Source organism: Lepidochelys kempii, chromosome 3 (assembly GCF_965140285.1).
Source record: "Lepidochelys kempii isolate rLepKem1 chromosome 3, rLepKem1.hap1, whole genome shotgun sequence".
NCBI classification, from domain to species: domain Eukaryota; kingdom Metazoa; phylum Chordata; order Testudines; family Cheloniidae; genus Lepidochelys; species Lepidochelys kempii.
In genome coordinates this window covers 82,972,377-82,995,767 of record NC_136382.1, presented here as the reverse complement: position 1 = coordinate 82,995,767, position 23,391 = coordinate 82,972,377, and the positions used below count along the sequence as shown (strand labels likewise).

Sequence of the window (23,391 nt, the reverse complement as noted above, 5' to 3'; positions counted from 1 at the left end):
TTCCAATCTTCTTCCATTTTCTCAAACCTACATCTAGTTGAAATTAAAAGTTCGAACCAACCAAGGTGCCTCTTACACACTGTGGATTGCAATGAATAGCCGTGTCAAAGTGGGCTTTTTCTTGAAGGTTCAGTTGTGGGCGTGGTTGCCCTGTTTCAAAGAAAAATACCACTTATGGTGATCCTAGCCTCCATGCTCAGCTCTTTAGGAGTGAGTAGGCCTTCTAAAACTTACAAACCTCTTCTAAAACATTTACAATATACTTTAGGACTTCTAGAGTGCCTACATCTGAGGCTCTCAAAGCACTTCACACTTGTTAACAAAGGAAGCCTCAAAATCCTGTGAGTAGGGGAAGTATTGCTGTCCCCATTTTACAGATGGGGAAACTGAGATATAGAAAAGTAGAGTTACTTTTTCAAAGTCATGCAGCAAGTCTGTAGCAGAGCCAAGAACTTAGATGCACTGGTTCTTAGTCTTGCACTTTACCTACCAGATCATTCTTATTAACTTAAATGAGAAATTAGGAGCTTTTTGAAAAGGAACACTGCACTACTTTTCCTTAGCTCCTGAATCTGAATATTCACAATGTCTCATGCTAGACACAACCAGCTTGATTATATCGTTTTTAACAGTGGAATGTTAATAGTCTTTCTCGACTATTACTCTTTTCTCTGCAGTCTGAAGTAGTTCTCCATGATGAACTACTTTTTGTAGTAAAAGCATATGTTTAAAATTTAACTTTTCCCAACCATCTTTTTAAAAAAAATTCTATTGTTTTAGAGAGTCATGATGAAAGTACTGGAGCACTCCAGCATGTGTTTTATTGGCCCATTTGCGCTCACCCTTGTTCCTCACAAAGCACTGAAGGCATGTATTAATAGACCAATAAAACATGCTCTGTCATGTCCAACAAGCAGGAAGACATCTGTTAAAGCTTACATCAGTCAAATGAAAATGTTTTGTAGGATAAATGTGTTGCTACCATTAGAGAGCCATAATTTTATTGACTTATTTTTATCCTTCTGTGTAGAATAGAAGTTGTTGAACCATCCAATTTAAAACTCAAATCCTGAGATTGAATCAAAAATAAAATATGCTTGATTTATATATGCATTTTTATTTTAATAAGGATTAGACCAAAGTTTGAGTTGTAAATGGATTAGACAGTCTCATATTGTGCAAAATTAGGTGGCAAAGCAAGTGCTGCTGTGTATCCAAATAAAAAACCTTAGTTATAAAACGTATTCTGAATGTCTACATTTTTCATCCAAAAGATGTGACTTTGAGTCCTGCCAATTCTTGCTATGCATTTTGGAGCACTCCAATAAGGTGTGTGTTTTGTAACATTTGTATGCAGTGCTGAAAATGCTTACAAATGAATCGTGACATGTATTTATATAAATACCATCTAATTCTTCTCTGGGAGACACAGAAACCAGTTTGAGCTACTTTAAGGTGGTTTGGTGAGGTGGGGGGGGTGGATTTTAAGTGCTACTTTGTATTAAGTACATAAAATTAATTTAATATTTGCTACCATAAATGTGATAGGTATAAGTGGTAAAAATCTTGGTGTAAAACATGTGATGATTCTCTAGAAACTCTTTCTATTTTCCATTGCCTAGAAAGAGTATTTTTACAGTTTAAGCACTGTCTGAGAATTTAATGGCTTTACCTCCCAGCAAGCCAATTTCTTTCTAAAATCAAAACAGTAAATATTTGTATAAAATGTAAACATCTTTACTGATCTTGAGGTTGGTGAAATGGGAGCATCAGTTTTACTTAGAGTTTCCCACTTGCAGTTACAATATTTCAAAGTAAACTTTTAAAGCATCAGTTGTTAGGTTGTATAATGTGAAAAGTGGCAATGTTGTTTCTTTGTACTTTAAACTGTCAAGTCATTAAGGTACAAAGATAATATGAATATTGTACATAAGATGGATCTAATAATAAAAACAAACCAATTGCTAGACTTTAGTGTGTATAGTTTCAATTGAATTTAATGCTTAGAAAAGTGCTGGATTCACAGGCCTGGAGACCAATTTCTTCCAGTGCTGGCTTCCCCAGGGTGCCTTAACTATATCTTGGAGGGTCTGCCTCCATGAATGAGAGGTTAATTCAGCCACTGTTCATTCAGTTTTTGGCTCCTCTGACACAGCCAGCAGTGGTGCCAGTTGTGATGGTTTCTTTTGTGATTTAGACGCATCACGTCTCCTATGAATGAGTATGACTAAAACCATCGCCTTATTTCATATACGCCACTAAACAGTCATCAGATACTAAATGTCTGATCATGAACTAAAGCGATGTAAAGATGGAAAGTTCCAAATTCTGTTATCAATCCTTTGAGCCATCCAGTGACTCCTTCATCTTACTGATATAGAAGCTTCAAAAAATAAAGGGAGAAATCCCACCCATTTCACCTGCACAGGTGTAACTTCAGTTTTTGTGTAGTTTGCAGTCTATAGCTAATTATAGTTCTTCTCCTTGATGTGTTCAAATGATTTAGAGATGCTCTCCTATCAGCATAGCTACTGCCACTCATTTAGGTGGTTTTGTTGTGTCGACAGGAGAGCTCTCTCCCGTCGGCATAGCACAGTTACACGACCTATCTTACAGCAGTACAGCTGTATTGGAACTTGCTAGTGTAAACATGGCCAAACTGACACATGACAAGCTTTATCAGGAGGTAATGTTGTTGAACTGAATTACAGCTGTAGGTCTTTTTTTTGGGGGGGAAACAATGGTTTTTGCCTAGTCCAGTTGTTGCAATGCAATTTACAAAAATTTCACTGAGAGATGACTGCCTTCATGGCATTTGGTTTAAGTATTTTTACCATAGAGCGCTCCTGAAAGAAGGTTGTCAAGACTTTCTCTGACTGGACTGTATTATAGTTTGGCTCCCAAATTATGTATGCAGGGGATTCTCAATATCCATGTAAGAAAGTGCAATACATTGCCTTTGAGCATATTTTTTCAGCATAGAAAATTTAAATATGTATTTTGGATGTTTGAAAATTTTAAGTATATACAAAAGCTGTGTAGTATTCTGTTGTTTTATAAAAATATTAAGGAAACAGCAAAGTAGGGAACATTTTTTCAAAGTGCCTGTAGTAGAAGCAATGTAATATTGGTAAACTTTTAAATGTTAAGATTTTGCTCAGATCCTTCTAACAACTTTTTCACAATTCCACATTTAAGGACAAAAAGTGAAAATTTGTACATTTAAAAAAAAATCAGCATCTTTCAAAGATCAGTATCCAAAATCACTTTTTATTAGGGACAAATTTGGTGTTGTCACTGTAAATATATAATAAATCCACTAATTTCATTGGAGTTGCACTGGATTTACAGAAAGAGCAGAAATTAGCTCATCTGGTGAAATCATGCCCTCATTAATAGCCCAAATAAAGTATTTCTTTTAGATAACATTGTAGAAATTCAGAATAAGTTTCCACCTTTCTCAAATATTTTCAAGACTTCAAATGAAGGTCACAAAAATACTTAGTATTTCTACATTTTTGTCTAAAAGATGGCACTTTTGGAAAATGTTGTAGAATTACTTGCAATGAGTAAGGTTAGCAGGGTCTCTTCAGTAGCTGCAGTTCGTAGTGATGTCACAATCTGTATTTGGTGTGTGAATGTTTCAGAGGCTTGGTACAGCTAGCATTTTAAGGACTTTGTAACTTCATAAATGATTGTTTTTGTTAAACTTCCTAGTTTACTTCTCTTTTCATGCGGGTTAAAATAAATAATTGCAAAATCACTGCAAGTTGGTTGTCCTAATCTTCATCCAATAAGCTTTAATAAGCACACATTTTTATCTTAGCTGGTTGGTCCTGAGTAAAAAAAGTTGAGTCACAGCTTCCCAGAGCTTCATCTCCAGATTATTTTAAATTAACCTATGTCTGAGTGAGAAAATGATCGAGCATTTATTTTTGGTACCAGTTCTTATTTATCATTTTTGTCATTCTACCAATCATGGAAATTTGCATATATTCTGGGCTGAACTAAGGCATTATGAGGCAAATATCGTAGTAAAATGGGACCTACCTAAAGTTTAATCTTGACTTTGTAAATTATCATCACATACATAGTAGCAAACATGTCATTTTCTGTTCTTTCCCCTTCCTGTAAAAGGCAGGGGTGTGTCTGAAGGCAATGGAATTTTGATACAATGTTTGGTTATTTTGCATTACAGAATTCTGCTAATTTTCCCATCAATCTCGTATTATTTTCTATCCAGTAATGCAGCACTCCTTGGCAGTGTTCATAAGCGGGACGATTGGAGCTGAATAGAGGGATTTTATTTCATTTGTTACAAAATTCATGACAGATACTACCCAGTAGAAAATTATGAGGTCACACAGATTTAGTTCTTATTCATTTCCAAGCAATTTAATTGAAGTAACAGTAGGGGAGGGGGGTCTTCTTAGATGTTTCTTTTCTCACTTTGTAAAATTTTACCTTTTGGCTCAGTCAGTGCTGTAAATTTCATTGTATTGAGAAATTAAATATGATGCTTAATATTTAAATTTTGAAACCATTTCTTTACATACGTACATTTATAACCTATGTTTCCTTTACCTTTTTAAAGGGGACCTGCAAACGGGTCACAAAAACTGGACTTTGAGATCTTTTTTACTTCTTTACAATTAATAAAGAAAGCTTGACATTTATATATGTATATATAAAAATTAGAATGTCAGGATCTGTCTAGCCTTGAAGACACTGATTAGTGAAATGATGACATCACAAGAGCCAAGAGAGTTAAGCTGAACAATTGACTGGGGAAAAGTGTGTGTCAGATTGTTAAAACTGATTATATTTTCTTTTGGTTTTGTTAAAATATAAATTTAGTTAACATTTTGGATAAAAAGAGACTGTTAAAGGTTTAGCATCCTTGATCCTACAGTTAAGGCATTGTAGCTCACAATGAACATCTGAGAGATCTGTCAGAGTCCTCCAGGGAAATTGAAACTTGACATTCCTGATATTTCTAATGTAAAAAAAAATCAAGATAATAGAGAAGCAAAAAAGACGCATCCCCAAAACATCCTTCACAGGCCTTTGGTCTCTTTTTTTTCCCTTCATTAAAATCCCATATATATTAGAATGTATAGGAAGAGGCTGTAGTGTAGCATTTGATGTAATCATATAGTGTCTTGACATGTTTCTTAGAAATGCCACTCAATGTTTAAATGGTCAGTTCTTTTCTTTCTTGCTTGCTGGTGAGAGGTGCCAGTGAGTGGTGTATTGCACAGGACACTTTTTAACCAGTAAGTCAGTAGGAATGTAATTGGCTGCCAGTGTTCATATTGTAGTGACATGAAAATTCAGAGGCAAACCTATTATAAAGATAATTGAAGCTCTACCCGCTTTAGTTTTGGCGGGGGGAGCAGCAACTCTACAATTCAGCAATTAAAATGCGCTGTAATGTTTTCACTTTTCCCATCACCTCGTGCAGGAATACTCTTTGGGCGAGTGGCTATTTTGCATGACACATTAAAGTCCGCAGCCTTGGAATTTACAGTAGGTGGTAGTTTCCTAGGTGGCATAGCTGTGTTTTTAATTTCCTATGTCATAGTTTCGGCTTTTTCATTTTAGCCTTCATTTCATTTTCAGCAAAACTGTCTTACACATGATATTGGAATATCAACTTGGAAAGAACAGATTTTCCTATCCCATAGTGCCTTGTTGGCAAAGAGCTGCCAGGCTGCAATGGAATTAGCAAAGCATGATGCTGAGATCCAGGATATGGCATTTCAGTATGGAAAGAACATGTCTATGAGTCATAAGGTATGCCTATTCTCTTTGTTCAGTCTTCTACTGAAAGGGTAGATGAGAACCTCTCTAATCTTCTTCTTTTGAGTCTCTTTTCGGTCTGAGTTTAGTGGATACTTTAAATGAATTCACTTGTAATTATCCAATTTGGCAATATGTATAAAGAGCCATATGCTTGTCACAGAAAACTACTGTTTATAAAATATTCAGTGTATCAGAAATGTATTCATATTGCATCAAGTAACTCCCATAGGTCCTGGGAAATGGAAAATATTCTTATACCACTCACAATTTTAAAGAACAGAGTCCTTCCCATGAATGACTGGGTCACTCTCACCACCACATACTAACAACTCTCTTTCTCCCACTCCCTCACCTTAGTACGCACCCGCCGACTTCATACCCCTTCCCAGCTGTGGCAAACTGTCCCTCCCCACTTTTTTGCAGCCTCTGCTAAACAACCCCCATCACTTCCCCAATATGGAGCTAAGAGGGTGGAGCCAAAGTACAGCTATCAAAGCAGAGGAGGATAGTGTAGGAATAGATCAAGGGACATGGAATTGGAGATGGGTCTCTGGCTGATGGTTGAATGTGTGTATGTAGGGGTGGGCTCCTGGAGGAGCAGGATCACAAGTGGCTGCATAGATATCGGAAGCCTAAGGCCACCATTGTCTGACATATGGTAAAAGTATAGTAATTTAAATGTTAAGAGTTTTTTGATATATGAAGTTTCTGGTTTGTTAATCCAGCAGTGCTCCTTTCCTAAAGTTATGTGAATTTAGTCTGCACTGGAGTTATTCATATCATTCTGGGTTTTCTAATCTTTAAATTAGTTTTTATTTACCTAGAGATAATCATTTCAATCCCTAAAAACTAAGTTGTACCAGTCTTTTTTTATTTAACAAAAATGTTTTCACCCTCTCTTGCAGCTACACTCGGACCTCCAGCCATTTATTAAAGGAAAATCTAGTGACTCTGTGGCTTTTAGTTTAAATTCTGCTCCTGTAGTCCTGCATCAGGAGTTTCTTGGAAGGGAAGCCTGGATTAAGCAGATTAGAGAGGTAAATTATAAATTAAGTTTAAAGTGAATTTGTAGTGTTACAATAATTTTTAGATTGGTCATTCATCTCCCTCTTCTCCCAGCTTCTGGAAAACTCTAGGCTCAGTGTTATGGGGCCATCTATGAAGAAACACAGAAGCAAAGAGTACTCAAAGACAGAGGATATAGAGGTTAACCCCATTCCCTAGCTATTCAGTGTCTCTTTGACTGCTGAAACATGGAGATTAGCTTTTAGCTCCAAATTCCTCTTTCCCTCTAGTAATTCCCTAATAAGATTAATAGATAAGAACAAGATGATTGTGTAATGCAAACTTGTGTGTTTGTCCAATGTCTAGCACTGTGGGGTTCTGGTCCATAACTAGGGCTCCTAGGCTAAATAAATAATAATGACACAAGGAGGAGGACAAGAACAAGTAAGACCCACCCAAAAAAAGGCAAGACTTAGCACCATCTAGTGAGCCTACATCAATTGCATGGGTTCCCCATGTCTAAACAGTCTTGGAAAGCACCCTCCCAGGGTTCCTACCCTAGTTGTGCAAGCTGCCCACCTTGTCAGGAAGATTTTTGGTGGTAATGAGGTAATGTGGAACAAAGATTTATTAGTATTAGTTTTGGATGCCCTGCTGGTGAATTTCAGCATGTGAGTTCTGGTGGTACAGATATCCCCTTTCCCATAACATTGTAGCTGTACCTGACAAGAAGAACTCTACCTCCGTACGTTGTCTGTCTTCAACATGTTGGCCATTTTGGTGCCTGTAGATAGAGAGATGACCAGAATCAAATTAAAATGGCTAAACTAATTAGCCTTCAAAGATAATTTAGAAAATGAAAGAGAGATGCCACTGTAAACTAAAGAGCCAGAAATTCACATTCGAGGTGGGAGCTCTTTTGCTGCCTTTTCTGCTGTTCAAATTGAAAGTAAAATGCGGGAGGAGAGGCCAGGAGTGGGGCTTATGAGTAGTTCTACATTTATGACTGATAGGCTCAGAACTATCTTCATGTGCTGTGGGCGAAGAGGCGGAGTCGCAGTAGTGAGCCTTGTTAGATACATTCTCATAGGCGAATATAACCTTACTCTCATACAGGAAAAATACATTCTTTCTGACCAAACTGAGGCCTTCTAATTTTAAAGTTAGAGAATGGTAATTCAGCATATGACTAAAAGTCTTAGAATTCTGCAGCCTTGACACAAGACTCCTGTATGTGTTGAATGAAAATAGATTTGGATGAATATGTTTCAAAAGTTTTCATAAACTGCGCTGTGATAATACCATTACCCTCTCACTGCAATTTCCGATCTGCAGAATCCAGAATAGGTTGCAGGATTCCAGTTCTGTCTGTCCACTAATTAATTCTTTTTAAACTAAAAAGGGACATTATGCACGCACTGAAGCAATTCTAACTGAAAGAAAATAGGGTGGTAAAAGGTTTTTGTTTTTTGTTTTTTTCCCCCATGGAAAGCAAGTAGTGTTTCAATTAGCTATCATTACATCAAAATACAAAATGGGAAATCTACCATGCATCCTCTTAGATAATATGTTAGAATGTATTTGTTCATCAATGCAACTTAAGTTGATGATAGTTTTGCAGCTTCCACAAAAAACATCTCATTATGAGTAAAGGTTAGCGGTGCAAATCCAAATACTTCGTTATACATGTTCAATTAATAGAATCATAGAAATGTGGAGCTGGAAGAGACCTTGAGAGTTCATCCAGCTCCCACCAAGTAAACCTAGACCATCCCTGAAAGGTCAGTCCTGTTCTTAAAAACCTCCAGTGATGGGGATTCCACAACCTCTCTTGAAAGCCTATTCCAGAGTTTAACTACCTTCCTAGTTTGAAAGTTGTTCCTAATATCTAACCTAAATCTCCCTTGCTACCAGGGCCGCCCAGAGGGGGGGCAAGTGGAGCAATTTGCCCCCGGGCCCCGCAGAATACTATAGTATTGCAACTTTTTTTTATGGAAGGGGCCCCCGAAATTGCTTTGCTCCAGGCCCCCTGAATCCTCTGGACGGCACTGCTTGCTACAGATTTAAGTCCTTTACTACATGTCCTCTTTCAGTGAACATGGAAAACAATTGACTACTATCCCTCTTTATAAAAGCCCTTAACATATTTGAAGACTATCAGGTCCTCCCTCAGTCTTCTTTTCTCAAGACTAAACCTGCACTGTTTTTTTAACCTTTCCTCAATTCAAGCATCCTCTGCTGCCTCACACTACTGTGTGAAGGTATTAATGGCAGAACCACCCCTGAATCCCCTCAGTTGCCACCCATGACGGTTGCTGGAGCTGCTGCTGTTACTTTTGCAAGTCCTTTGTTTCGTCTTGTACATAGTACCCATTGGTTAGTTTTGAGAGTTTTAGCATATTTTAGAATTAGAATAATAGTTGATAATTGTGCTGGTGCCAATTCCGGAATCCTGCCTTGGTCTCTAGGCTACAAGTCCTGTTGCTCTTGCAGCAAATCAATGCCTGCCAAGAACTCTCAGTCCATCTGTCTTAAGCGCTGTGGGAAGCTCAGGTCAGTGACAAATGTCACACATCTGTAAGAGGTTTAAGCCCTGCTCTAAGAAGGACAGAGCAGCCAGAATTAAGGATTTACTCTTGGAGTCAGTGCGCCATCCATCATTAGAGCCTTCAGAGCGGGTTAGCAGTGCTTCTCCTGATTTGGCTGTACTGAGGGAAGAGATTGCTGTTGCCAGTACCAAAGAAAAGGCACCATAAATCTTTTAAGGACTCAGCACAAGATACTTCAAAATCTTTGGAGCAGATGTCTAGCTCATGCAAGGACATGTAAGTGTGCTCAAATAAGAGGCACTTTCCAGTGCAGGCCTCAAGTCATGGAAGATCATTGTCTCCAGAGCTAAAGTCAGGCCTATTGAGACTGATTCCTACAGTTTCTGCCTCAATGTTTGCTCAGATATCCGTACTGCAGGATCAGGAGTCTTTCCCAGTGCCGTCCACATCTGAAGCTTATGCAGTCACTAGAGAGTTGTTGAACCTGTCAGTACCCATTTCCCTGGCCATTCAGAATTTTTACCTGGCACCCATGCCAAAGGTATCGATGTCTACTCTTCTTGCTCCAGCTCTACACATTGTACGGTACTGTCAGACCCGATAGTTAACGTACCTCTTGGATTGGTACTGACCAGGGGAACCACACATGATCTTGCCAGTGCCTCCATCCTCAGGCTATGAACCTATCTTCCCAATACCAATGGGGTCAGCTCCTCCCAGTCAGAAGAAGCGGACTCCTTATTGGACTCTGAGGTCAGTTCTTACATGTCACAACCTGTGCACATTCATCAGCTCCCATGGAGTGCCTACTCACTATGGTACCCGCCTCAGTTGCAGCATGGCCCATATGACAAGGATGCATGGCCCAGACATAGTTGGGGTCCAGTGCCCTATCAGTGGCCTTTCTGGAACCCTTGGAGTCTACCTCCTCAATCAAGGGCATCCCAACACCATTCACATCCTGCTTTTTCAGCTGTGCGTTGTGAGCACCTACACCAGAGTCAACCCACCCTTGGTGTTGGACCTGGTACCATGCATATGGATGTTCACTCTCAGGAGCTGCTGCTAGAGGAATTGGAGGAGGCTCAGTCTCACCAGCCCTTGGCCTCTTCATCTTCATCCCCTGATGAGGCAATGGTAGCAGAATCTGTTTCTCCACCTGCTTATGATTACCAAGACCATCAGGAGTTGTTGAAGAGGATGTTTGTGCTTCTGGATATCCAACCAGAAAAGGTCCAGGAAAAGTTGTGCAGGCTTGTAGGTATTTTAGCCTCAGTGGAACCTTCTAGGGTAATGCTCCCGATTTAATGGGGAGCCTGTCAGGGTGCCATTACAGACCCAATCTTCCCTGCCCCCCTACCACTAAAAGAGCAGAGAGGAAATACTATGTCCCCTGGCAGGGCTTTGAACATTTCTGTAATCATCCCCCTCTTGGTAGCTCCTTGGTAATCTCTTCAGCTAATGAAAGAGAGGAGAAACAGGGTCACCAAGCATCCACACCAAAAAGCAAGGAAGCAAAGAAATTTAACATTTGGAAGGAAGCTTTATTCAACAGGAAGGTTACTGCTTTGAATTGCAAACGAGGAGCCTCTGCTGGGTTGTTACAATTTTCCCCTGAGGAATAACATTTCAAAATTTAAGGACAGGTTTCCAAACGAGCTGAAACAGGAATTTTCAGTGATGGTGAATGAGGGAAAATTAGTTATCAGAATGGCTTTGCAAGCTGATTCTGCCGCTCGAGGCATGGCCTCCGCCATCACTATGCTACGTGTGTTCATGGCTGCAGTCATCTGGTCTCCACCAACAGACTGAACACACCATCCAACACTTCCCTTTTGAGAGTCCTTCATTCTTTTCCAGAAAGACTGAGGAGAGGCTGCATAGTCTCAAAGATTCAAAAGTATCCCTTAAGTCTCTGGGAATATATATGCCACAACAAAGAGAAAGCCCTTTTGCCCACAGTACTTCCAACAGTATTGAAGTTTCATGACTAATATCCAGGACCTGTCCAGGAAGAAGGGCAGAGGTTACAGAAGACATCTGCCACCTTCCTCTTCCTCCACAGCTGCCAGTTCATCCAAGCAAACCGAATCCTTCAAATAAACAGTCTGATATATTGGTCAAGGACAGAATACTAGTGCCATCTTTTCCCATCCCCGTAATTGCCAATTACCTATTCCACTTCCTAAGTGCTTGGTCCTATATCACCAAGGATCATTGGGTCTTACGCATGGTGGAATTAGGATACATCCTTCAGTTTATTCCTATCCCCCAACCCACTTTCCCTGTCCCTCTTCAGGGACCTCTAGCATGAGGTCATTCTACTACAGGAGGCCCAGTCTCTCCTTCTCTTGGGCACCATAAAGAAAGTCCCTCTGTTACTCAGGGGAAAGGGGTTTTGTTCTTTCTACATCCTAACCCCAAAGTAAAAGGGGTCTTAGACCTATTTTAGAGCTAAGAGAGCTCAACGAGGTCCTAAAGAAAATAAAATGAGAAATAAATTGTCTGACAAGCAGAGGATGCTAAAGAAAATAAAGTGAGAAACAAAGAGGTGTGTCCCAGGTAAGAAGGATTTTTGTATATAGAAAATGTGTATGTTAGGCAAAATACGGGTCTCTGCATGACCCAGTGAAAAAATACACTGGAGCCCAACACTTTGAATCTTGCATCTGTATTGTTTTTTATGAGTTGGAACAGTTTAAAAATATACAAGAGGGACCCTGTCTGGACTAGTCCACACAAGAGATCCACTTCCTGGACACTATGGTGCTAATAAGCAATGGTCACATAAACACCACCCTATACCGGAAACCTACTTACCGCTATGCCTACCTACATGCCTCCAGCTTTCATCCAGACCACACCACACGATCCATTGTCTACAGCCAAGCTCTACGATACAACCGCATTTGCTCCAACCTCTCAGACAGAGACAAACACCTACAAGATCTCTATCAAACATTCTTACAACTACAGTACCCATCTGGTGAAGTGAAGAAACAGATTGACAGAGTCTGAAGAGTACCCAGAAGTCACCTACTTCAGGACAGGCCCAACAAAGAAAATAACAGAACGCCACTAGCCATCACCTTCAGCCCCCAACTAAAACCTCTCCAGCACATCATCAAGGATCTACAAACTATCCTGAAGGAGGACCCATCACTCTCACAGATCTTGGGAGACAGGCCAGTCCTTGCTTACAGACAGTCCCCCAACCTGAAGCAAATACTCACCTGCAACCACACAACAAAAACACTGTCCCAGGAAGCTATCCTTGCAACAAAGCCTGTTGCCGACTGTGTCCACATATTTATTCAGGGTACACATTATTGGGCCTAATCACATCAGCCACACTATCAGAGGCTCGTTCACCTGCACGTCAACCAATGTGATATATGCCATCATGTGCCAGCAATGCCCCTCTGCCATGTACATTGGCCAAACTGGACAGTCTCTATGTAAAAGAATAAATGGACACAAATCAGACATCAAGAATTATAACATTCAAATACCAGTCGGAGAACACTTCAGTTTCTCTGGTCACTCGATTACAGACCTAAAAGTAGCAATTCTTCAACAAAAAAACTTCAAAAACCGACTTCAACGAGAGACTGCTGAATTGGAATTAATTTGCTACAGGACACCATTAACTTAGGCTTGAATAAAGACTGGGAGTGGATGGGTCATTACACAAAGTAAAACTATTTCCCCATGTTTATTTTCCTCCACTACTGTTCCTCAGACGTTCTTGTCAACTGCTGGAAATGGCCCACCTTGATTATCACTACAAAAGTTTTTTTCCCCTCCGCTCTCCTGCTGGTAAAGCTCACCTTACCTGATCACTCTCATTACAGTGTGTATGGTAACACCCATTGTTTCATGTTCTCTGTGTATATAAAATCTCCCCACTGTATTTTCCACTGCATGCATCCGATGAAGTGAGCTGTAGCTCATGAAAGCTTATGCTCAAATAAATTTGTTAGTCTCTAAGGTGTCACAAGTACTTCTTTTCTTTTTTCTCTGGAACATGTTAGAAAATATTCTTTTATATTTTGATACCTGATTACTTTTAAGTACAGCACAGAAAATGAGCAACGGGATGACACTGTGTATATGCATGGTTCCAAGCCAAAACACAGCTGTGAGGTCTAATTTTAGGTCTACCAGCTTTGACATTGTCTTTGACATTATCTCTTTAAAATGACCGAGTCTAGACTTTTTCCCTCTGTGTACATGCAAGCTGGATGGGGTTAGTTATTTTAAAAAACAAACAAACAAAAAAAAACCTATTATTGATTTTGTTTATAACTCTGATCCCTTTATTGTTGGGCAGAAGTACACTGTATAGTCTGGATCTCTGGTTTTTTCAATCCATACGAGCAGCAAGCTTTTGGAGGAAGTTGTTACTTGTGTCTAAAATGTTTTTAATTGAAGAATCAACTGTAGTCTAATCTAGATAGAACTTTTGAACGTTGTAGATATCCAAAGATGTGCCTGTGTCCATTGAAATCTCTTTCCATGTTGTAATGAGGCATTCAGCTAGTAAATATTCATTTGTTTTTTTAAAATTCAGAATCTTAAGGAAATTAGTTAATTTTAAAATATTAATTGTAATGTATAGCTTGCTACATATTTCATTCTTGCTTCTTACAGAGAAGCAGAAGGTCTAGAAAAATAACAATAGTCTGTAACAGATGACATTTTATGTTTAATCTTTCTTTTTATGTTTAAGGCACAAAATAAAGGGAATCTAATGGACTTTACTAAGGTGAGTAAATTACATTAAGGCTACATCTTATTTTAAATTTAATGCTTTCATTTTTAAGTTTTATATTCCAGATAAGCTTTTTTCATTCTAGTCAAAGATTTATCTGAGACATTTTAACTTTCTATAACAAAGAGTAGCCAATTAGGATGGTCCCATCACATAGGAACTGTCATGCCAGGTTAGATCATTGATCAGTCTACTCCTGTGTCCTGACAATGATAGTGCCAGATGGTTATGCCTATGATGTTCCAGATGGACTACTTGATATAGGGAACCAATTGTATTAAACTAAACACTAAGTATCAAAATTGGCCATTTTACTACTATTGTTACTTTCATTATCCCTCTTGCCTCCTCAGACTTTAAACATTTTAAATATTTTCTCTTCTAAAGAGTTTGTTGCTTTTGTGTTCTCTGTATTTCATTAAGCTAATCATTCTCAGGCTGCCTCCTAATCATCACGTCCAGATTAACCAATGTGCACTCAGTGCACCTGCACAGGGTCCCATCTCCGGGGTGGACCCAACCACTGGATTTGGGTGGGTCATCCTGAGACCCAATATGCCAAGTTTTCATGACAGAGAGGTGGAGGGGCCAAATTTGAGTAAGTGGCATTGCAACCTGGAGGGCGGGGTCACAGCACAATTCAGAGCTGGGCTGGGCTGTTCCTCTTTCATGATATGGGAGCAGATGGGCCAAATTTCAGTGAGTGGTGTTGTGGCCTGGCAACATCACTCACTCAAATTTGACCCACACCATGAAAGTACCGGGCGGGCTATGGGAGTGAATGGAGCTAGGAATGGGAGGAGCCACCTGGAATGGGAGGGAAGTGCTGGGGGGGGGGGGGCAATGAGTTTTCAGGATGGTCCGGGGGGTGCGGGGCTGGTGGTAAGTTGTTGTTGTTGGTGGGCTATGCGGATAGTGTTGGGGGACTGCAGAGTGAGGTGTTGAGGGTGAGTGGGAGGTGTTCGAGGTGGTGGACTAAATTATGATGGGGCCTTTTGCGGGGGCTGTGGATAGTGGAGCTGAGGTGAACAAGTTGTATGTCAGGGCTACTGGGATGTGGGGGGGGCTGTCAGGGTAAGTGGGGGGGTGGTGGAGGGTTGTTGCATAGGCACTGACTCAGTGGGTGCTGAAAAAAAATGGTGGGTGCTTAGCACCCCCCAGCAGCGCCTTCTGCCCCCTCCCCCAGCACCTCCCGCCTGTCGCGATCAGCTGTTCTGTGGTGTGCAGAGGGTGCTGGGGGGAGAGGGGAGGAGCAAGGGCTGGGTGTACTCAGGGGAGGGGGCAGAACAGGACAGGAAGAGGCGGAGCCAGGGTGGGGTCTTGGATGAAGAGGTAGAGTGGGAGCAGCGCCTAGGGTGGAGCCAGGGGGAGCAGCCCCCAGCACATTAGAAACTCAGCGCCTCGGGTTGTTGCGGTATATGTGGAGTAGTAGGAACATTCAGGTGTCTGGGTGTGAGGTGGGAAATATTTGAAGCAGGAGCACTTTGCTGAGCAGCCCATGTTTATGCCATGCAAGGCTGGCAGCGGGCTGGAGCAGAGCTAGAGCAGGGTTGTAGCACCACTCAATTTTGGCCTGACTGCCCCTCTGTCATGACGGTGGAGCAGCCAAGCCAAATTTGAGTGAATTGTGGGGAGGAGCAATTTCTATAGTGCACAGGGTCCAAAATTCTTTAATCCAGCACTGCTGACCATGACATCTTTACAGTGATGTTATGCACTCTTACCTTTCTGCCTCCCACCTCATCCCCATGTCGTACATAAAAGGGAGTCTTCCCTCTCCTGGTAGCTGCTTCCTACACACCTCCGCATTACAGCTTTTTTGTGAACTGAACACGGAAACCAGAAACCTTCCCTTTCATTGCATGAGCTAAAATTGAGGTCCACAGGGTATCTCTAGTAATAGGGAAATCTTCACATTAATATGCATGCTGACAGTCTTTCACTCAAGTTTCTAGTTGTAAATAAAGCCAGTCACCCTATTTTTTTCCCCCTATTTGTGGTCCTTGTTTAGAATTTCTAAAATCTATTTTCATGGATTTAATTTTTTGTTTTCTTCTGTTGTATTTCATCTCTGTGTACTGGAGGCACCACATAAAGGAATGTAAGGATAGTTGAATTTCCATCCCTATTCAGTCTTTGACTACTCTGTGGACGCTCCAATATAGTTGTTAGCTGCAATGTGGAAACCATCAGCTAGGAAGTGGACTGACACCACTTTCACATCTATTACCGAAGAGATCTCGGATAATAACTTTTGGTCACAGTGTCCTAGAGATGAAAGGCTCTATATCTCATCCTGCCAGTATAGTATGTATCTAAAGGAAAATTAATATGTAGACTAGTGTTCCGTGCGAAAAACTCTATAAATGTGTGTCTATTCTAACAAGTTATAGATTATTTCTGTAGTTGAGTTTACTGTTACTTCAGATAATCATCCTTTTTATAGGACTACAGTAGATATTTTTCCCACAGCAGACAAAACCTCGTTTCATGTGGTGTGACTTTCTCAAATCCTGTTAATTTTTTAGAAGAACCAAAATGAATTTTTCTTCAACTGTCCATCTCTGAGAAACTTCTGTGATGACTACTTATTCTTATAAAAACTCTGTGGCTTTTTTCTTGACTTGTTGCACTTCTATTCTATTGTCACAACAGTATTTTTGTAGCTGTAAAATAAGAGGATTAACATAAAATTTGCTGTGCTGGATCATATGGCTTTGTCTATGTATTCCCACATTGTTCTCAGCAGTTCCAAATATCTGTTCCTTCAGAGGATGGTGAAAAATCCATAATACACCTAGCCAACTTGTAATGTTCATTTGAGTGGGAAAGGGAATTCCTTTACCCTTCACGTGCTTGGGTTTAACCTGGTGGCATGAGATTTGATTAGCCTTGTGTTAATGTGGCTTGCTTAGCTGCAGATGTCATCAATTTGATTGTGACAATGAAATTACCCTATAATTTTGGAAAATCTAGCTGAAGTATTTGACTTAATGGGTACATCTACAGTGCAATAAAAAACCCACAGCACTGAGTCTCAGAGCCCAGGTCAATTGACTCAGGCTCACAGGTCTCAGGCTGCAGGGCTAAAAATTGTAGTGTAGACATTTGGGCTCAGGCTGGAGACCTGGCTCTGAGACACTCCATACTTGCAGGGTTTCAGAACCCAGGCTCTAGCCCAAGCCTGAATGTCTACACTGCACCTTTTATCCCTGCACGCCTGAACTCCATGAGCCTGAGTCAATTGACTCGGGCCAGGCATATCCATGTCACATTGAACTTTTATTGCTGTGTAGATGTACCCAATTACTCTAATTTTACCTGAATGAGAGTGAATTTCAAAGTTCACTATTTACAGTACCACGTAATAGTTCCGTATTTCCTTGGTATTATTTACAGTGCCAAGAAATATTTCCTTATTGCCCATCAGTTCAATAACCTGTCTTTTGTTTTCATACTATTTGACATGATAAAAAGAAGGACTAGGCATTTTTTGCCGCATCATTCAAGCTTCTTCTACCTCAGTCAAGATCCCTCTCATCTTTCTTCTTTCAAAGTTCAGATAATCCTAGCTTCTGAAATCTCATCATACTGAAAGTTCTGCCATACCTTTAATTATGTTTGTTTCTCTTCTCCATAGTTCTTCTATTAAGGTTAGGATTGCTAACCCTGGCCACAGTACATCAAAAAAGCATACCATTTTAATTTCTATACAATTATTTTCCATTTTAGTACATTGAAATAGCCTATTTGTTTTTTAACTAAATTAATAAAATCCATTCTGCTTTAATTTATACACACATATTATGGATATATGTAATTGTGTTTGCTTAGTTGATCTTCTCAAGTGTATTTTACATATTCATACAATTTTCAATTAAAAATAATGAATGAAGGTAAGAATGAGATCCATCCATCCCCCTGCCTGCTTTGAGGCATAGAGTTTATTTTTGCATGGCATAAAACAGCCTCCAGTACCTTTTTATTCTTGAGTCTCTGTCTGCACTTTGATTTACACATTTGATGCACAGTGTTTTAAAGTTGTAGCCCTAAGTCTGTACTGACCAAAGAAGAATGTCCATGTGATGCATCAGAGACACTAGTAAATGTAGTTGGGGCTCTGACATGAAGAGGAAATACTTTTCATTAATTTAATTGGGTCTTAGTTTTCCATTCCAATGGCTTCATTTCATTCTGCAGAATTTTTAGTCTGTTTTTTCCAATATATCAATCTTACTATCACAAGGACTTTGATATTCCAAAAAGCCTTTTCTCACTAAGCTGTTAATCAGTCTCTGAATGCCCTGTTCTTTTTTTTTTTAACTACACCATCACTACCACATCCAGACAAATTATTGATCCACCATCATATTGTATGAAAGTCTCTTCCTGAGATGAAAAAGTAGTTCTACCTCTGTTTTAGTATTAAGTGCCTCAAGTCGCACAAAAAAGTAGTAAGACTGAGGCGGGTGCCACTTGTGTCACTGCTGGAGACAGCAGATCAGTGAATCTGGGGAAAATCCTTTAGTCTCACCCTCATTTCTCTCTCTTTATTATGACAAAACATCTCATTTACCAGAATCACCTTTATCTGCTTTACCTTTTTCTTAACATGCACAGTAAGTAATACAGTTCTACCAAAACAAAGCTTCCCTGTTTAATTATTTATTTATTATTTGTATTACAGTATCTCCTAGAGGCAATGTACAAATACCTTTTAAGAGAGAGTTCCTGCCCCGAATAATTTAGTCTAAATAGACCAGACAGACAAAGTAGGGCAACCAGAGCACAGACAGTGGAAGTTACTTGTCTGATGTCATACAACAGTTTAGTGGCCAAGCAAGGAGTAGAACTCTAGACCCCTATCTCGGAGTTCTCTGGCCTGTCTACTGGACCAGAGTGCATCCATTTACCTTATGAATTTTTCCACCAATTATGATGGTATTACAGAAAGGAATGGGCATTTTCCTTGATGCCATTTCTTGAAAGGATGGAATTAAGCAGAGTAGGGCTTTTTTTTAATTTTGACATGTGATCTTATTCATTTGCTCTGCTGCAGATTGCTTTCTTTCAAACTGGCATGGGAAATATGGCATGTCACACAGTGTTGATATATTCTGTGAATTTATTGCTTTGTGTATGAAGCAATGTACTTATAGGATGTTAACATGGGAAACAGATTTTGTACCTGTACTGGAAATAGGTCACCTGAGAAATGATGTACCCAGCAGCTCTTGCACTGCATGAGACTAATATACTGGCTTAAGATGTGAGGGGGAAAGAGCCAAAGAAAAGGTGGAGAAAGGTGACATTTAAGGAAATAAGGGTTCTTGAAGATACCCAACTGTCATGCAAATAATAAATAATAACAATAATATAATGAGCTTAGTCCTGTCAGTAGTAACCCCCCTCCCCAAAATTCAGAATTGATCACCATCGTCGGTGCATTAATGTACCACAGCACTGTCACGGAACAGTTTCACAATCTCATGCTGCACGTAACAATAGTCCTATAGTGTTCCACTTTATTAAGTACCAAAGAATCATCATAGTTCAGTCCATGGGACTACAGTACATCCTATTTACTGATTTGCTCCCAAAAAAGCAGTGAAGTGGAAAGGATGGAGGATTCTAATTCATATCAGTAGCTTATGACCTATAGTATTTTTTCATTAAACTTTGTCTCAGCAGGATCGGTGTAGCCACTGCTACTAATTCCTTTGGTGATTCTGTAATCAAATAATGTGTAAATCCAAAAAAGAACTCCTTTTGAATGCAGATATTTTAAATATCTAATATTTAAATGCTAGACATTTTAAATCAGCTGGTCCAGTTAACTTGTATCCAAGAGTTTTAAAAGAGCTGGCTGAGGAACTCACTGGACCATTAATGTTGATTTTCAATAAGTCTTGGAACATCAAAGAAGTTCTAGAAGACTGGAAGAAAACTAATGTGCCAATATTTAAAAAAAAACATCAATGGGATGACCCAAGCAATTATAGGCCTGTCAGTCTGATATTGATCCCAGGCAAGATAATGAAGTGGCTGATATGGGACTCAATAAATAATCAAAAGGAGGATGATATAATTAATGCAATCAACATGGGTTTATGGAAAGTAGATCCTGTCAAACTAATATGTTATCTGTTTTTGGTGAAATTACAAGTTTGATCAATAAAGGTAATAGTGTTATGTGATATACTTAGACTTCTGTAAGGCATTTGACTTTGCACTGCATGACATTTTAATTAAAAAACTAGAATGATATGAAATTATCAGAGAGTTACACTGTGAGCTCATGTTCAGATGATTATCTATCACAACCCCCAAATCTTTTTCAGAGTCATTGATATTCAGGCCTATAATTCCCAGGATAGAATCCCTCATTGTGTAGGTCTGGCACATGTTCTTTGTTCCTATATGTATACATTCACATTTAGCCATAGTAAAAGGCATATTGTTTGTGTGCACCCAGTCTACCAAGTCATCCATATCACTCTGAATCAGTGACCTGTCCTCTTCATTATTTAGCACTCTCCCAGTTTTCATGTCATCTGCAAACTTTATCAGTACTGATTTTATATTTTCTTCCAGGTCATTAATAAATATGTTAAATGACATAGGGCCAATAACTTATCCCTACAGGACGAGAGTGGAAATATACCCACTCAGTGATGGTTCCCCATTTACAATTATATTTTGAGATCTAACAGGTAGCCAATTTTTAATCAATTTAGTGTGTGCCATGTTAATCAAAATATGGTATGGTACCAAATCAAAGTCTCACAAGATTTTAAGTATATTCTGTTAACACTATTACCTCTATCCATCAAACTTGTGAGCTCATCAAAAACCAGTTTCAAGTTGGTTTGACAGGCTCTATTTTCCATAAATCTATGTTGATTTGCATTAATCACATTGCCCTTCTTTAATTCTTTGAGTCCTGTATCAGCCATTCCATTATCTTGCCCAGTGTCGATGTCAGACTGACATGCCTATAATGACTTGGGTCATCCCATTTACCCTTCTGAAAAATTGGCATATTAATAGTCATCCAGTGTTCTGGAAGTTTCCCAGTGCTCCTAGACTTTTATTAAAAATCAATATTAATGGTCCAGTGAGCTCCTCAGCCAGCTCTTCTAAAACTCTTGAATGTAAGTTATCTGGACCTTCAGCTATAAAAATGGCTAATTCTAGTGGTTTCTGTTTAACATTCTCCTGAGATACTAGATGAATGAAAAGAGTATTAACACTGTATAATGAGACTATATCATCTGTGTTTTCCTTAAATATTGGACAGAAATATTTACTGAAAACTTCTATGTTTTCTTCATTAGTATTCATAATTCTACCATTTCCACATAGTAAGGGACCAATACCGTTGTTAGGATTCTTTTTGCTCCTAATATATTTTAAAGACTCCTCCTTATTCTCATTAGCCCTGCTTTCTTTTCATAGAATATCAGGGTTGGAAGGGACCTCAGGAGATCATCTAGTCCAACCCCTGCTCAGAAAGCAGGACCAATCCCCAATTTTTGCCCCAGATCCCTAAATGGCCCACTCAAGGATTGAACTCACAAGCTTGAGTTTAGCAGGCCAATGCTCAAACCACAGAGCTATCCCTCTGGCCATAGATTTCTCCTTGCACCCCTGTGCTTCTCTTAGCAATTTTCTAGAATTCCTAACTTCTGAATATGTATTCAGTACTATCAGCTTCACCTTTCTTCCATTTGTTGTGTGTATGTATATGTGTATTTTGTATATATAGGTATGTATATATATATTTTATTTTTTATATCTGCCTTCACTTCCCCTCTGAACCAGTTCAGTTTTCTAACCAGTACGGCCTTCTTTTTTGATTGTGGCTTTTTGTGCATCTAGTAAGTTGTTCTTAAAAGATTGCCAATTATCATTCACATTTTTCTGATTAAATTCTTCCTCCAGGCTGATTTGATTTGAGAATTGTTTTTGAAATTGGCTCTAGTAAAGCACCAAGTATACATATTACTGGTCTGGACTTTATTCTGTTTGCACATTATAAATGCAATAAAGTCATGATCACTTGTATGTAAAATACCATTAATTTTTAGTTCTGTGATCAGTTCCTCTTAATCTGTTAGGACAAGGTCTAATAGTGAACTCCCGGTGTTGGCTGCGATGATTCTTGAGTTAGGAAATTGTCATGTATAATGTTTAGAAATTCCAAGGATGTTTTAGTACTGACAGCATGAGACCTCCAGCATATGTCATTCACATTGAAATCCCCCATGATCACACAGCTTTTTTTTCCCTACTCATTATAGATTGGTGCGTCCGCAGGTTCGGCCGATTGCAGCTTCCACTGGCCACAGTTCGCTGTTCCAGGCCAATGGGGGCTGTGGGAAGCGGTGGCCAGCACATCCCTCAGCCCGTGCCACGGTTCACTGTTCCAGACCAATGTGGCGGGCTGTGGGAAGCAGCGCGGGCTGAGGGATGTGCTGGTCGCCGCTTCCCACAGCTCCCATTGGCGTGGAATGGCGAACCGCGACCAGTGGGAGCTGCGATCGGCCAAACCTGCAGACGCAGCAGGTAAACAAACCAGCCTGGCCCGCCAGGGGCCTTACTCTGGCGGGCCATGGGCCAAAGGTTGCCAATCCCTGCCTTACAGTGATAGTGATAGACTCAAGGAACTCAATCTATTTAGCTTAACAAAGAGAAAGTTAAGGGATGGTAGTCAGGGCACAGGTCTTGGCTTTTAGAGTGTATGTCTACACAGCAGAGAAACCTCCGATCGGTCCAGGCCAGCGAACTTGGGCTGCAGGACTGTTTCATTGCTGTATAGATTTCTGGACTTGGGCCGGAGCCCAAACTCTGGGATGCTCCCACCTCAGGCTCCAGCCCAAGCCCAGAAGTCTACACAGCAATAAAACAGCTCTGCAGCCTGAGCCCTGAGAGCCTGAGCTGGCTGGCATGGGCCAGCCATGGGTGTCTAGTTGCTGTGTAGAGATATCCTTAGGAGTCAGTAAGTTCCAACCTGTCACCCAGTGACCTGTTAACAATCACCAGAACTAAAAGCTCAATATTGATCGAGGACTCCAGTTCTGGGACCTGACTGGTGGAACTCCAGGGGTCCCGATTTCTTCCCTGTTTCTATTTAAACCAAGCAGAGGAACAGGAAGTTTGGATTGGATGTTTTTGTAAAAGCTATGCTCTAGGAATTAGTTTGGGGGAGATTCTATGGCTGTGTTACACAGGAGGTCAAACTAGATGTTCAGAATG

The 23,391-nt window shown here is 39.9% G+C and overlaps 2 protein-coding genes across 2 annotated transcripts in view; both read left to right on the top strand.

Moving 5' to 3' along the window:
* Positions 1–23,391, top strand: part of PDSS2 (decaprenyl diphosphate synthase subunit 2) — a 195,629-nt gene that overhangs the window by 157,908 nt on the left and 14,330 nt on the right. The window contains exons 5-7 of the mRNA XM_073336930.2: positions 5,623–5,796; positions 6,711–6,842; positions 14,092–14,127. Coding sequence (XP_073193031.1) covers positions 5,623–5,796; positions 6,711–6,842; positions 14,092–14,127 — 342 coding nt within the window. The remainder of the gene's footprint in view (positions 1–5,622; positions 5,797–6,710; positions 6,843–14,091; positions 14,128–23,391) is intronic.
* The window catches only part of BEND3 (BEN domain containing 3), a 65,965-nt gene continuing 49,369 nt past the window's right edge, over positions 6,796–23,391 (top strand). The window contains exons 1-2 of the mRNA XM_073336921.2: positions 6,796–6,842; positions 14,092–14,127. The gene's annotated coding sequence lies outside the window, so the exon portion shown is untranslated. The remainder of the gene's footprint in view (positions 6,843–14,091; positions 14,128–23,391) is intronic.